At 42.2% G+C, this 15,401-nt stretch overlaps 1 protein-coding gene across 1 annotated transcript; it reads right to left on the bottom strand.

The window, feature by feature from the left end:
• Window positions 1-7,007: 7,007 nt before the first annotated feature.
• On the bottom strand, window positions 7,008-8,215 carry TAAR1 (trace amine associated receptor 1). The gene has a single exon (XM_048508923.1). It carries the CDS (start codon window positions 8,181-8,183, stop codon window positions 7,176-7,178), a length of 1,008 nt encoding a protein of 335 aa, XP_048364880.1. The 5' UTR covers window positions 8,184-8,215; the 3' UTR covers window positions 7,008-7,175.
• Between the last annotated feature and the right edge of the window lie 7,186 nt (window positions 8,216-15,401).

Here is a 15,401-nt window from a genome sequence, read left to right as displayed (position 1 = left end):
ACTTGCAGGTGGCCACCTGCCCGTCAGCCCCGTCACCACAAAACCTGGAAGTCCAGTGTGTGGAGGGAGGCAGAGGCATTGTCAGGGGCAGAGCTGACTCCCACCTGGAGTTTAGAGACAAGAGTGTGGCGCTGTCCTGTAAGCCCTGTAGAGTGGCAGGGGAGGATTTTTGCATATTTTTTTTGGTTCCCACATCACCCGAAAGCCCTCTTGGAAGCATTGGTCCAGTGATGCAGCAGTGCTGCTTTCCACCGCCAAGGACTTTGGATGGGGCTGCCCATCTTTTTCATTGGTCCCAGCTTTGGTACTCAAACCATGCTTAAGGGAACAATGTGTTACCTTCAATCTTCCTGATAAGAACAGTCACCATTTTGTGTAAATTCAGCAATGAGCTCAATTTTCAGTTTCAGTACACATGATTGGCTTCCCTGATATATATATTTTTTGATGGTACATGTTCACATAAACTGAAACCAGAAAAATGAATGCCCTGCTCTATTCACACAAAATGGTGACTGACAATATCAGGAGGACTATGGGTAGTGCGATCTCCCCTTGGACACAGTTGAGTGCCAAAACTATAACTGAAAAGTTCTTTTATCTTTTTATTTCATATTGCCCTGACCTCTAGACCCCAGGATAGCTTAATCTCATCAGTTCCCGGAAGCTAAGCAAGTTTGGTCCTGGTTAGTACTTGGATGGGAGACCACCAAGGAAGTCCATGATCACTATGTAGAGACAGGTAATGGTAAACCACCTCTGCTCATCTGTTGCCTTAAAAACCCTCCTGAGTCAGCATGAGTCAGCTGCAACATGATGACACTGTATGCACATACACACACACTTCATAACATGTACCTGTCTGAGACTCCTCAGTTCAACCAAACTCCACCACTGAACCCATTGCTCCCGCAGTCTCCCATACTCTTTTGCTGCGCCTTATGCCTGGAAGTGCCTCTCAGAATGTGTATTCAATGCCACCTCTCTAGGTTCCTTTAAATACCTATTCAAAACGCATCTTTTCTCTACATTACCCCTTAGTTCCCACATCACACTAAAACTAAGCCAAAGCATGAGTAAATAGACGTTCTACATTTACAACCACTCACCTGCCTTATCCCTTTGTCCCCCCATCCCCGTTATGTTCAACTTTAGAGTAAAAGCTAGGGTTGGAGATTCGGACAGTCCGAATCTGGATTTTTACCGAATCTGCACTGATTCGGACGGATTCGGACGAGCAAGGTCCGAATCTGAGCTGTCCAAATCCTAACAGATTCGAATCCATGGGATTCGGATCACCAGCCGAATTGCGTTTTTATTTTTTGGTGTTTTTTCACGTTTCGGCCTGCAGGGGGCGCATTTTTAAACATATCGGCACCAAAATTTTAGGGTATCATCAGAAGACTATCCTGATGATACCCTCCAAGTTTGGTGCAGTTTGGTTTAGGGGGGGCAAAGTTATGGACCCCCAAAAGGGGTGTCCCTATCCCCCATTCTTTCCAATGGGAACTAAGGAGATGAGGCTACCCTTTTGAGGGTCCATAACTTTGGCCCCCCTGAACCAAACTGCACCAAACTTGGAGGGCATCATCAGGACAGTCTCCTGATAATACACTGAAATATTGGTACTGATACATCTACAAATGCCCCCCTGCAGGCACCCCCAGAAATTTGCACAAGATTCTTTGTTCTGCAGTGACTTAGCTACATTGCTGTCAATAGGGAATTTCTGATAGAGGGCTGTGGAGTGCACATTTTTCATGGTAAACCCACAAAACTTTCAGGGTATCTTCAGGAGAGTCTCTGGATGACACCACCTAGGTTTGGGGAACTTTACTTCAGGGGGCAGTGGGAGATGGGCCCTACCCTTTTGGGGTCCCATAGAATCAAACCCCCTGAAGCAAAATTCCCCAAACCTGGATGGTGTCATCCAGAGACTCTCCTGAAGATACCCTGAAAGTTTTGTGACCATACCTTCAGAAATGTGCACCTCACAGCCCTCTACCAGAAATTCCTCATTGACAGCAATACAGCTAAGTCACTGCAGAACAAAGAATCTTGGGCAAATTTCTGGGGGTGCCTGCAGGGGACACATTTTGAGATGTATCGGCACCAAATTATCAGGGTATCATCAGGTGACTGTCCTGATGTTGCCCACCAAGTTTGGTGCAGTTTGGTTCAGGTATGGACCCTCAAAAGGGGTGCAACTATCCCCCATTGTTTCCAATGGGAGCTGATAGGGGATGGGGGCTACACCTTTGAGAGTCCATAACTTTGGCTCCCCTGAACCAAACTGCACCAAACTGTGGGGTATCATCAGGACAGTCTCCTGATGATACCCTGAAAGTTTGGTGTCACTAGCTTTAAAAATGCTGGTTTGCGTGTTTCACCGCTCACTCACTCCAGCAGGCTTCATGTGCAGGAGCGGTGAAACATGAAAACCGGAATTTTTAAAGCTAGTGGCACCAAATTTCAGGGTATCATCAGGAGACTGTCCTGATGTTGCCCACCAAGTTTGGTGCAGTTTGGTTCAGGTATGGACCCTCAAAGGGGGCCCCCTATCCCCCATTGTTTCCAATGGGAGCTAAGGAGATGGTGGCTACCATTTTGAGGGTCCATAGCTTTGGCCCCCCTAAACCAAACTGCACCAAGCTTGGGGGTGTCATCAGGACAGTCACCTGATGATACCCTGATATTTTGGTGCTGATATGTCTAAAATGCACCCCTACAGGCACCCCAAAATTTGCCCAATATTCTTTTTTCTGCAGTGACTTCTGCATTGCTGTCAATGGGGAATTTCTGGTGGAGGGCTGTGGGGTGCACATTTATCAAGGTACAGTCACAAAACGTTCAGGGTATCTTCAGGAGAGTCTCTGAAAGACACCATCCAGGTTTGAGGAACTTTGCTTATGGGGGCAGTGGGAGCTGGACCCTACCCATAACATTGAACCCCTTGAAGCAGCGGTCACCAAACCTGGACTGTGTCATGAAGAGACTCTCCTGAAGACACCCTGAAAGTTTTGTGGGTTTACCATGAGAAATGTGCACTCCACAGCCCTCCCACAGAAATTTCCCATTGGCTGCAATGGAGCCAGCCAGCCAGCCACTACAGAGCACAGAATCTGGGGAAATTTCTTTGGGTGACTGTGAGGGGTGCACTTTTAGAGCTACTGTCACCAAAATTTCAGGGTATCATAAAAGTACTGTCCCTATGATACTCCCCAAGTTTGGCGAAGTTTGGTTCAGGGGGTCCAAAGTTATGGACCTTCAAATGTGTAGCCCCCATCTCCTGTTAGCTTCCACTGGAAACAATGGGGGATGGGGCACCCCTTTTGAGGGTCAATAACTTTGCCCCCCCCAAACCAAACTGCACCAAACTTGGGGAGAATCATCAGGATAGTCCCCATATGATATCCTGAAAGTTTAGTGCCGCTAGCTTTAAAATTGCGTCCCCTGCAGGCCAAAATGTGTAAAAACACCAAAAATTCAAAAAAATAATAAAACGGACCCGAATTTTTCGGATTTACCCGAATTTTTGGGCATATCCGAATCGGCTATGATTCGGATTCGGGTATACAAATCATTTTATGCCCCAAAATACCCAAATCCGAATTTTACTGAATTTTTTAAGTATTGACCAACCCTAGTAAAAGCCATGTGGAGTGAGGACCTGTTTTCTTGTACACTGTAAAACACTGATGGATGAATTATGGTGTTGATTGTTTGGTGCATATGAGAACATACACTGGGATCTTCAATCCAGGAGAGTTTAGTGGCATATGGATACCACACAGAAGGAAAGATGGCTTCTTGGCATGCTTTCTAATATCTACATGCTACTATTTACTATAGATACATATACATATCTCCTGGCCTGTATAAGAACTTTTAATTTATGAACTTTGAAAGGTACTTGTTTATGTGTGTGTATTTTACTAACCTCTGAAGAAGACCCTTTTTGGGTTGATATGTATCAGATATTTTGTACCGCTACACATTTGTAACTATTCTTGATTGTTTAAGTATTATACACTGCAAGTGTGAATACTGAGATAACAATTTATATTTTAGCAGTAATCATCACAACTACATCCTGACATCTCCAGTCCACAAGTAATAATTAAACAAATGGTTCCATAGCATTATGTTAAGTTTTCAAGAAAGTTAAACTTCTGAGCTCATCGCTGAAGACTATTTACAAAACAAAGCAGAATGCAGATGCCACCGGGGAACTGTTAAATGAGGCTGGCAATTAGATGTATTAATAGCAAATTTATAGCAAATGATGCTTGAAGGCATACTTGTCTACATTCCCACAACTAGTTTTAATCCACAATGGGATTAGGCAAAAAGCGCAAAGCATTTATCTCATTCTCTTCCAATTTATTATACTGCTGGGTTTAAACAGGACCAATAGATCTCATTAACACATCTCTGATGTATTTCTCATCTATAATGAGCAACAACAGCAAAACAAAACTAATTAGGTTCTAATGAAGCCAAACACTACTGGACATTTACAGAACATGATTATTCCTTATGAGGCAATATGTTTTGAACATGGAAAGTATGGATGCTCTTTGGGAAATTTCAAACTTTAATCAGGCACAAGAGGATGGGTTATTTCTGCCTTATTTAAGCCACACAACTAAATGGTGTGATAGCATCACACAATAGCACTAAGAGACACCACACCTCATTATGAGCTATCAGGGAGAAACTTGAAAAAAGTACAACATAATAGATAGTTTACAGTATAAAGAGAAATGAGTGGGAGAACATACAAAAGAACAAATGATGACAGAAAAGAGGATGGTTTATTAAACTAGTCGGGGGAGGGGGGATTAGGTGATTACAGGTAAACATAAAATATGCTATCAAGTCACAACCAACCCCAACAGATTATTCAAGGCAAGAGATGAATAGAGGTGATTTGCCATTGCCTTCCACCTCATAACAAACTCAGCCTCCCACGGTGGTCTCGCATCCAAGTGCTGACCATGGCCAACCATGCTTAGCTCCCAAGCCCTGATGAGCTCAGGCCAGAATGAGCTATTCAGGCTGCTGCAGGCAGCATATAATTAAATATAAATTATATTAGTATATTTATTTATTTATATTTATATTTTGCATTTTTACCCCACCAGTCTCCCAGAGGGACTCAAGGCAGCTTACATATATACATAATAAAACAATATAATCATATAAAAACAGTATAAAATATGAACATTAAAACCAGTAACCAACAAGATGGCATAAAAACAAGGTGACCAGACGTCCCGCTTTTGGCGGGACAGTCCCGCCTTAAACCAATTTGCCCTGCGTCCCGATTTTTGGAAGGCTGCCGCACTGCCTTCAGGGGTGCTCCTTGTTCCCGCCCTGTCACAGGGCGGAAAACTGGGGAGCGCCCCAAAAGGCAGTGCGCTCCTGCGGCTGCGCGTGTGCGCACACATGCGCACGCGCCAGGGTCCTGGTTTAAAAAGGTGAAAATCTGGTCACCTTACATAAAAACCTACGTAAGGACATAAAAGCAGATGTGCGTGCCGCACCCAAACAAAGGCCATGGGACAATATTGAAGAAAGGATTGCCTGGCTGGCCTGGCAGAAAAGGCCTGGTGGAACAACTCCATTGTACAGGCCCTGTGGAACTGAAACAGACCCCACAGGGCCAAGATGTCACTAGGGAGAGCATTCCACCAGGGAGAGCATTCCACCCATGGCGATGCCAGCCAGACATCCTTGGGGCTTGGGACCACCAACAGACTCCCCTCCGCAGATCGGAGGGGTCTTTGTGGGCAATAAGAGAAGAGGCAGACTCGCAAATATGCAGGTCCAAGACCGCTAATGGATTTAAAGGTTAACACCAAAACTTTGAAGATGACCTGGTGCTCGACATAGAGCCAATTGAGATCTTTTAGGCAGGCGTTATATAGTCCCGGCTAGAAGCTCCAGCTAGGAGCCTAGTAGCTGCATGTTGTACAAGCTTAAACTTCCAGATCAACATCAAAGTTAGGCCAGTATAAAGTGAATTACAGTAATGTAGCCTAGAGGTGACGATCACATGGATTATTTACTGTGGCTAAGTTGGTTTGTGAGAGGTAAGAGGCCAGCTGCACAGCCTGTCATAAGTGAAAAGAAGCCGCTTGGACTGTCTTTGTGACTTGGTCCTCCAACGAAAGAGTGGAGTCCAAAGTCACAGCCAGGCTCCTTACTGATGGAGGGCCTCACCATCCAGAACTGGCAACTGGAAATTACCCAGCCAAGCCACAGTATCTCCATCTTCGATGGATTTGATTTCAGTCTGCTTGTTCTCAATCAACCAGCTGTGGCTTCTTAACAGTGCTGGAAGCACTCAGGGGCAGAGGCTTGTTGGCCCTCCATTTTAAGAATGAGCTGGGTGTCATCCGCATATTGATGGCATGCCAGCCCAAAGCTCCACACCAGCTAGGCCAGGGGTCACATATAGATATTAAACAGCATCAGGGAAAGGATGGCCCCCTGTGGCACCTCACATCCAATGTGGTGCTGCTGGAAACCTCCCCCCCCCCCTGCCATCCCAGTCCCTGGAGATATGGTCACCCAGCCTAAAGCTGTCCCTCAGACTCTAGCATCAGTGAGGAGGTAAACCAATAGATCATGATCCACTGTGTCGAGCACTGAGGTAAGATCTAATAATACCAGCAGCGCCGACCTGTCTCGATCCAGCTGGAGACGGAGCTCATCCATGATGACAACAAAGGCCACAAAATGTAAGCTTATTTGATGACAGTGGAGGTATGACAGAAATGGAAGGCCAAAACACAGACAGAGATGCACTCTTCCCCCTTGAAGAATTCTTGCAGTAATTAGGACACTCTGTTACAGTTTTTCCTTTATTATATTGAGGGTCACTTTGCTGCTGCTAATAAAAGAGAAAATAGCACATGACTATTAACTAGTTTTCCATTCCCTTGTTCCTTTATTCTATATAAAATATTTATACTCTGCCTTTGTATGTGCTTATAGATATTTAACAAGCTGAAGTTCCTTCTGAAAAACCAAAGTCATTGTAACAATGTTGCGACCTTTTCTCTGATCATCTTTAAAGTGATATCACTTTAGTGTTATTTCACTTTCACCTTCCATGTTGATTAGAGTGGTCTCCAACAAAATACTGAGGAAAGAAGAGTCAAAATTCACTCCACAAACAGCTGTGATACGGATGAATCCTGCTGAAAAACCTTTCCCAATAAAATCATCTTCAGAGCTCTTCGGAACCACAGGTAAAAAAATGCATAAACAATTGGGTTAAACGTCGAATTCAAGTAGCCAAACCAAACCATTGCATCAATGAGAACAGGGGGTGTTGTATAATTCATAAAGGGATCAGTAGCTGTGCAGAAAAAGAATGGGAACCAGCAGATGAGGAAAACACCCATCACTGTACCTAAAGTCTTGGCTGCTTTTCTTTCTCTGTTGACTGAAATATGATGCCTCACTTTAAATCTTATTTGCATTTGGCTCATAGTATCCCGGATGGATCTGGCCTGTCTTTGAGCTACAATATATATCTTTCCGTAGACACACAACATGACAAATCCAGGGATATAAAAGGAAACCATGGAGGCTATGACGCCAGAAGTTTCATTGAAGAAGACAAAGCAGCCTCCCACACAATAGATGAATTTGGAGAATTTCTCTTCTGCTCCTATCATGTTTAGCTCCAGAAAGACCATCCCAAAGCCAAACATTACAGGGAATGTCCAACTTACCGAGATCATGATTAATATAACAGAAGTATTTATTTTTGATTTGTATCTTAGTGGATCACAGACAGCATAGTAGCGGTCAATAGAGATAAAAGATAAATGGAAGATAGAAGCTGTACTTAGCATAATGTCCAGACTGGTGTGGAGTTTGCAGAAGAAGTCTCCGAAATACCAACAGTTCTCAACTGATCTCACCATACTGTAAGGCATGACAAAACATCCCAGGAGAAAGTCCACAGTGGCCATTGAGAGGATGAGGAAATTGGTAGGGGTGTGAAGCTGCTTGAAGTGTGATATTGAGATGATAACAGTTAGATTGCCAGCTATGGTAGCAAGGATCACACACACCATGAAGACATACATGGAGACCCGGACATGAATTGACCAGCTGCTCTTTATGCAGGAAGCATTTATGGATTCACAGCACAACTGCATGCTTCCAAAAGACTTGGATTCCTGCAAGCTCATTGGCCTCAGTCTGATGGGTATTGCTTGGGCAATTCTTCTTTTACAATCAAAACAGAAATTACTTGGTCAGTTGTCATCCAACAAAGCTAAAGTATCTGCCAAGAGAGAAGTACATTACTTTTATTTATTTAAAATGTTTAACCTGCATGCATAATCAGTGTTTTAGAATAAACATGTAAATAGTACAAAAATAATACAATAGCACAAAACAATACATTTTAAAATCTGGTACATTCAAATAAACTGTAAAATATTAATAAAAATTAGCAATTTAACTATTTTAAGGGGGGAAAGGCTTCTCTGTTCAGGAGTATTACAGTGAAGCTGGGATATTTTTGATGGGTAGGAGTGCAGGGGTATTTTTATTAGTGGTATTTTTATCAGTATTTTTAATACTTTTGTTATATACTCAGGATTTGGATCATCAACCAAAAGAGGGACTGCAACCAAGAAATCAGAAGGAAATTGAGACTAGGGGGCTTTCCCCACTGACAGAGTTGAACTCAGTGAATCCCCTCTGCCACCGAGCTCAACATTGTTTTGTCTCAGTCCCCCCCCCCCCCCGAACTGTGACAGCCTTGTTGCAGTTATGAACTACACTTTTCTGCCGGAACAAGGTCGATACCACTTCGAAGCTTCGAAGTGGGGAAGCATCGAAACGACACCTCATCCGTTCAACCAATCACAAGTCGCTTTTGTGGCATGCACAGAACGGGAGACTCATGGTGGGCAGAAAGCGCATGTAACTGTAAACTGTAAAAACTGTAAAAAAAAAAAGAACGCTCCCGTTTCCCGCCGTAACACAAGCGCCAATCACGATCGAGAAGCGAAACAGGCACCAAGAGACCTACTCCCAGGTAAGTTCTGTTAGGATTGAAAGTGCAACCAATATCACTTTCTTAGTGAACTGTAGGATTAACCTATATCACAAGTTTGTGAGGACAAAGTAGAGTATAGTGAACGGTGTAACTTGTCTTGAGCTCCTTGGAGGAAGAGGAGGAGAAGAAGAAGAATTCGCTTTGTACCGTGCTTTTCTTTACCTTAAGGAGTCTCAAAGCAGCTTTCAAACTCCTTCCATTCCTCTCCCCATAACAAATACCCTGTGAGACAGGTGAGAATGAAAATTTTTGAGACAACTGACTACCTCAAGGTCACTTAGCAGATTTCATGTGGAGGAGTGGGGAATTAGACCCAGTTCTTCAGATTAGAGTGCGCTGCTCTTAACCACTACACCCCAAATGGATGAAAATGTACTAAATAAATAAATGCTGCTTCACTTCTGCTATGCTTTCTGAGAAAGTGTGCTAGGTAGTTTAAAAAAAGATATATTGCTTTAAAGTACAAATAAAAATTGCTACAAAAAATAAAGCACTATCTAATATCACTTCTGCATTTTAGGTGTGCAGTGCAGAATTTGTTATTGCTGGTGATCCTGAAGCACTGTGTTTTTCTTTATCACTATGACACTGTATGTTTTTATTGCACTGCAGGAAATGCTGGTGTACATCCATGACATGCACAACATCCATAACATGCATAACATGGATGTCTCAGTAGACCACAAACTGAACATGTGTGATGTGGCAGCCCAGAAAGTCAATGCAATTCTGGGCTACATCAATAGGAGTATAGTGTCTAGATCGAGGAACATAATAGTAAAAATCTATTCTGCATTGGTCAGACCTCACCTGGAATCCTGTACCAAATTCTGGGTACCACAATTCAATAAGGATTGACATGCTGGAACAGGTCCAAAGGAGAAGGTTAAGGAGTGACATAATAGCCATGTTTAAATATTTGAAGAGATGCCATGATGGTGAGGGAGCAAACTTGTTTTCTGCTGCCCAGAGACTAGGATATGCAGTAGTGGGTTCAAGGTACAGCAAAAGAGATTTCATCTAAACATTAGGAAGAACTTCCAAACTATATGGGCTGCTCGGCAGTGAAATATGCAGCCTTGGAGGGTGATGGAATGTCCTTTGGAAGTTTTTAAACAGAGACTGGATGGCCATCTGTTATGAGTACTTCGTGTATTCCTACATGGCAGGGAGTTGGACTCAATGGCCCTTGTGGTCTCTTCCAACTCTATCATTCTATGATTCTATTTAAACATAGAGGTGTTATGGCTCATTATTACTGCAGCACAAAATTTCAGTGAAAGTTGGGTGATGCTTTCCCAATAAAGCAGTCAGTTCACTATTGGCTGCAGAAGATATTCCACCCTCAGTCACCATTACTCAGCTAGGTGATGGAAGGAAATTCCCTGGTTGATGGGAGGAAATTCCCTGGCAAAATGGGAGTAAGATTGGTGTCCCTGATCTGATAATGTTGCTTCCAGCACAGCCCAAAAGTGATGACATCCCATTGGGTGAGGCTCTAGCATTCACATCAAACTCTATGGCTAAATCAGAGTTCTAGGCAAATGCTAGAACCTCACTCCCAGTGTGATGACAACACTTATGGATCACAGCAGAAGAGATCATTGTGATGGGAACTCTGACTGCCTCACTGCCCGATCATAAGCCCCCACCTCACCCACTGCCAGCTCATCACTCCAAACTCATTTCTCAGAAAGTGAACTTTTAGAGAATTCAAGCACGAGCAAGGGTGTAACAACAATAAGGCTTAGCGAAATGCACAGCACAGTCAGTGTTTAAACACTACTATCACAGTAATCTGTACAGCTCTGAAAAATAGGTCAATCTTATTTATACTCATGTTGTATCCAGGAGGCTGAGGCTTCGTCTAATGAGTTTTTAGGGCTATGAAATGAGATGTGAACCTCCAGGATTGTAGCCAGTTCTTTTACACTACAATCACAATAATTTTTCCAAGGAGTAAACTTCATTGAGTAGACCTGGGAAGGATTCTGCATAGGATTCTATGTAGGCTTGTGCTGTCAGCCGTGATCGACTGTAACTCTTGCGGTCTATGTATCAGTCCCCAAATTTCTTGATTAAAGAAAAATTCAGTTATTTGTGCAATTATAGGACATTTCATTTGTATCTGTCACTTAGGTTTTTTGTACAGCAAACTTAAAGAGCTTTCCTTAGTTGAGACAGATTTTGACAAAGCTGTAGTTGATGTGGAAAATACTTAGCTCATACATGCTTGGCTAATCCACAGTTAAGTTCCTGCTAACATTAGAAAAGTTCAACCCCAAAACATCCCACTGCATGTTTATATTAGCAATGACCTTTTGATCATACAACCGACATTGTATCATGTTGTCAAAACTAAGAAATGTTTAATTTCAAATACTTTCAAACAAACTCTTCTCGGGGTTTGACAAATTATTGTTGATAGCAAGAACTAAACTGTAAATCATATCAGTGTTTTAATCTACAAAAGTATTCTAAATTTTTTTCCAGTTGATGGACATAGGAACTTAAACAGAAGCAATAATATCTTCCATTGGTTTAGAAGAGGCACCAGAAAAAAGTATGGGAGATTCATGACAAATTTTATGCTTCCAGGAGCTTTCTACAGAGACCGAATGCAACATCGTGTTGTAAACCATGAGGTCAGAAGGGGAATAAAATTTAGCTCCCAAGAGCATAGAATTTAAATAGTTTGATTACAAAACTATTCTACAGCATAATTCAAGGATGTTGGCTTAAAACAATCAACTCCAAATTGCTGCCACTTTACATATTTTAGATTGTAGTCCCAGGTGTCCTGAATGTACCTAAGAAGATGGAGATGTGTTTTTTTTCTTATTTTTCCCTCCCACTCTGCTGCAATCTGAAATATTGCCAAATTTTGGTCCCCTCATTTGCATGATAACAGAAAGATACCAATGGATACTAAATGGAACTCTACAGATTTTCAGAGTCTTAAGTTCCTACCTTCTGTCTGTGTTTGGTATGAAGAAATCCTGCTGTACCATCAGTCTTTGAGTCTTTTGGTCTGAATATTTTGTCTTCAGATAAGAAACCACCTAGCTTCCTTGCTGCTGTTTACTTCTGAAATATGCCAGTTCCACGTAAGAACTGCATCACCAATGGGAAGATAGTTAAAAGCTGCCATATTTGGAAAATAACTGCCAGAATGAACAGAGAACCAGGCAGAATGTTTATTTCCTGCCTTTTCTTCATGCCAATCAAAAGTATAATGCTGTGATCAGTTGGAACAGGTAAGGTAAATCTCAACTGCTACAATTTAACTAAACATAAAACCACACTATCAGCCAAAGGAGTCATATATCATACAGTATGTCATCTGCCTTGCGCAAGATTCTAAAATGGTAATAAAATACATAGAAGCAGCTCTCTTACAAGACCTTTTTCTGTATTGCCTTTCAAAGGACTTGCTGTTTACCAAGAAGTACACTCAATGGCCTCGCTTTGCTTGCTCTGTTGAGCAAACAGGCCTGATCCAAAAGACTAATCAGTTACTATTTGCAAAACAGAACTACTAGATGTACTGAACATACATAGTGACTGCCAATTACCAGAAGTATTAAGAGCTGCCGAAGAATAATATTAATTGCTCATTCAGTTGAAAGTGTAAGGAAAAAAGATTTTAATCTTTCATACCCACATTAGGAAGAAAATGCGAGAGTGTGCCATTACAATACTTCAGATATAATAAATCCCATTTATTTAAAAACTGAGCTCACAAACAATTTTCTGAGCCTGTAAGTAGGGGCATTCGGCAAAACTGAACCAAAAAATTGCCACCATTCTCCAGAAAAATGGTGGCAATTTAAACGGAGCTGAAAAGTGGATCCTAAATAATGCAGAATCAGACCCTCATTGGCCATGCCACTATTTAATTAAAACAAAGATTGGGAAAATCCTCTCTCCTTCCTCTCTCTCCCTCTGTTTCCCTTGACTTATCTGGTGGACAGCCAGCCAGGCCTCTGTCATTTCTGCCTCTGCACTCCATGTGGAGCTCAAAGGCAGTGAACTGTGTAGAGTTACTTACTGGACTTAGCCCAGCCAAGCCCAGAGTGTAGTTCTGTGCCACCTCTGGGTTCTTTATGGGAACAGGAAAATAGGCTTGAATATTATATTTGATATAAAACAATAAGGGATCTATATAAACTGAAAATCAAGGAGTCTCTCTCTCTCAAAGGTCAGATGGCTACTATAATAGAACTCCAATTGATTTGCTTTTGTAACCATAGATCTACTGAAGACTTGGGCCATGTGATCTTTCAGTGCCCAAGATTTACAGTGGATCAGGAAAAATATCTTGGAAACATTTTGTTATGGTTATCAGGGAGATAAGATTTGAATAAACTTGTAATGCTGTTGCAGGATAAAATAGATAACATAGCAAATGGAAAAGATCATTGCCATGGTAGCTAAAACTAAGATAAAGTTAGATTGCTTGATGTAAGTCCTACTGATGAATGGTTTTATTTTAAGTAAGTGGGGTAGTCATTATTATGGAAAATATGAAATTAATCTGTTATTATGGTTGTGAATTTTATACTATAGTTAGCAGTAGTAGTGGTTAAGAGCAGGTGGACTATAATCTGGATCACCGGGTTTGATTCCCCACTCCTCCACAAGAGCAGCAGACTCTTATCTGGCAAACCAGATTTGTTTCCTCACTCCTACATTCCTGCTGGGTGACCTTGGACTAGTCACAGTTCTCCTAGAACTCCCTCAGCCCCACCAACCTCACAAGGTGTCTGTTGTAAGCATAGGGAGCTTCTTAGAGTCTCTTTACAGGAGATAAAAGTAGGTATAAATCCAAACTCGCCTTCTTCTTTTTCTTCAATGTGAGGGTTATATAAGCCCCTTAGAGTCTCCTTACAGGAGAGGAAAGGTGATATAAATCCAAACTTCTTATTCAGTGTAAAAGTTTTCATGATTCTGACAGCCCTATCCACAGCCCTTGGCAGTGGGATGTGACATGCTGCAACACCAACCAGCCACCTCCAAGAGGATTTTTTCATGGTGCAGGGAATAAAAAATGCAACATAACTCCCCTGCTGTCAGAAACCCCTCAATTATTGGATTTATGCCACCAAGAGCTAGGGCACTGTGTTCCTGGTCCTAAAACCTGGATGGGAGCCAACTAATGCTGGCCCTGCCCCCAGGAATGGCCTGCCTCTCATGCTTTTGCAGTAGCTGGGCCGAGACACCAGTGGCCACTGGCACATCTGCCTCCTCTGCAAGGGTAAATGCCCCAGCGAGGGCAAGCATACCAGCACAAGGCTGTGCTGCTTCCCCACGCCTTTTCACGCACGCACCCCCAGATGGGGCTGCAAGTTTGTTGTGACTTTGAGTCAGTGCAGTAGAAGTATTTGATTTGATTTTGATCACCCTCAAAACCTTGAGCAGACATTCTTTCTTCTTTTTTCTTCCTTCTTGCAAGCATGGAGATGTAAGAGGAGACTCCTTGGTTAAGTACAGAAACTTTTGCAGCTTAAAAAAATGGAGGGTTGTTTCTTTCCTGGTAACCACCATTCTAAAGCACGATCAAGGATGGCAATGGAGTACACAAACTTAATCAGAATTGAGGTCAATAGAAACAGTCTGGCTCTTTGAGTTCAAATATTGCTTAGCCATGGACCAATTACTGTTGCTCATATTAACCTTCATTACTGATTTGCTGTGAGAGTACAATAAGATAACCTCCCTCCATATGACACCAAAAATTTCTTGAAAGATCTGGTAAAGATCACCAAAGAAATAATAGCAGCTGTAGTTGCAATTGCAAGAATGTGTTTGAATTTAAAGTTGGGGGCAGCCAATGAAATTAACCGACAAAAGATTCAGGAAAGAAAAAAAAGCAAGTACCTCTTCATTCAATCAGTACTTAAATTGTAGAATTCACTGTCAGAAGAGCTAAGATTGTGAGCTCTGGGTTGAAAAATATCTGGAGATTTGGGGACTGGAGGCTGGGAAGGGCAGGGTTTGGGGAGGGACCTCAGCAAAGTACAATGCCATAGAGTCCACTCTCCAAAACATCCATCTTCTCCAGGGCAACTGATCTCAATCATCTGGAAATCAGTTATACCAGGAGATTTCCAATCCCCAATGGGTGGTTGGTAACCTACAGAAAAAGTGAAGAATAATGTCTGCTACAATCTCTTATTCTTACACTTTAGCAATGGGTAGTTGTGGTAAGATGACCAAAAGGTAAGAAGACCGAAAGGTAAGAAGACCAAAAGGTTACTACATCCTGGAATCCTTCAGTTTTCAAAATGCATTTAATAAGCCAAAT

The sequence above is a fragment of the Sphaerodactylus townsendi genome, linkage group LG01 (genome assembly GCF_021028975.2).
Source record: "Sphaerodactylus townsendi isolate TG3544 linkage group LG01, MPM_Stown_v2.3, whole genome shotgun sequence".
Lineage (NCBI taxonomy): Eukaryota > Metazoa > Chordata > Lepidosauria > Squamata > Sphaerodactylidae > Sphaerodactylus > Sphaerodactylus townsendi.
The sequence above is the reverse complement of the archived record's forward strand: the minus strand, read 5'-3'. Positions and strand labels throughout refer to the sequence as shown.

Bases quoted from the DNA above. Each gene is read 5' to 3' on its own strand.
- TAAR1 (XM_048508923.1), bottom strand. From the start codon at position 8,183: ATGCAGTTGTGCTGTGAATCCATAAATGCTTCCTGCATAAAGAGCAGC.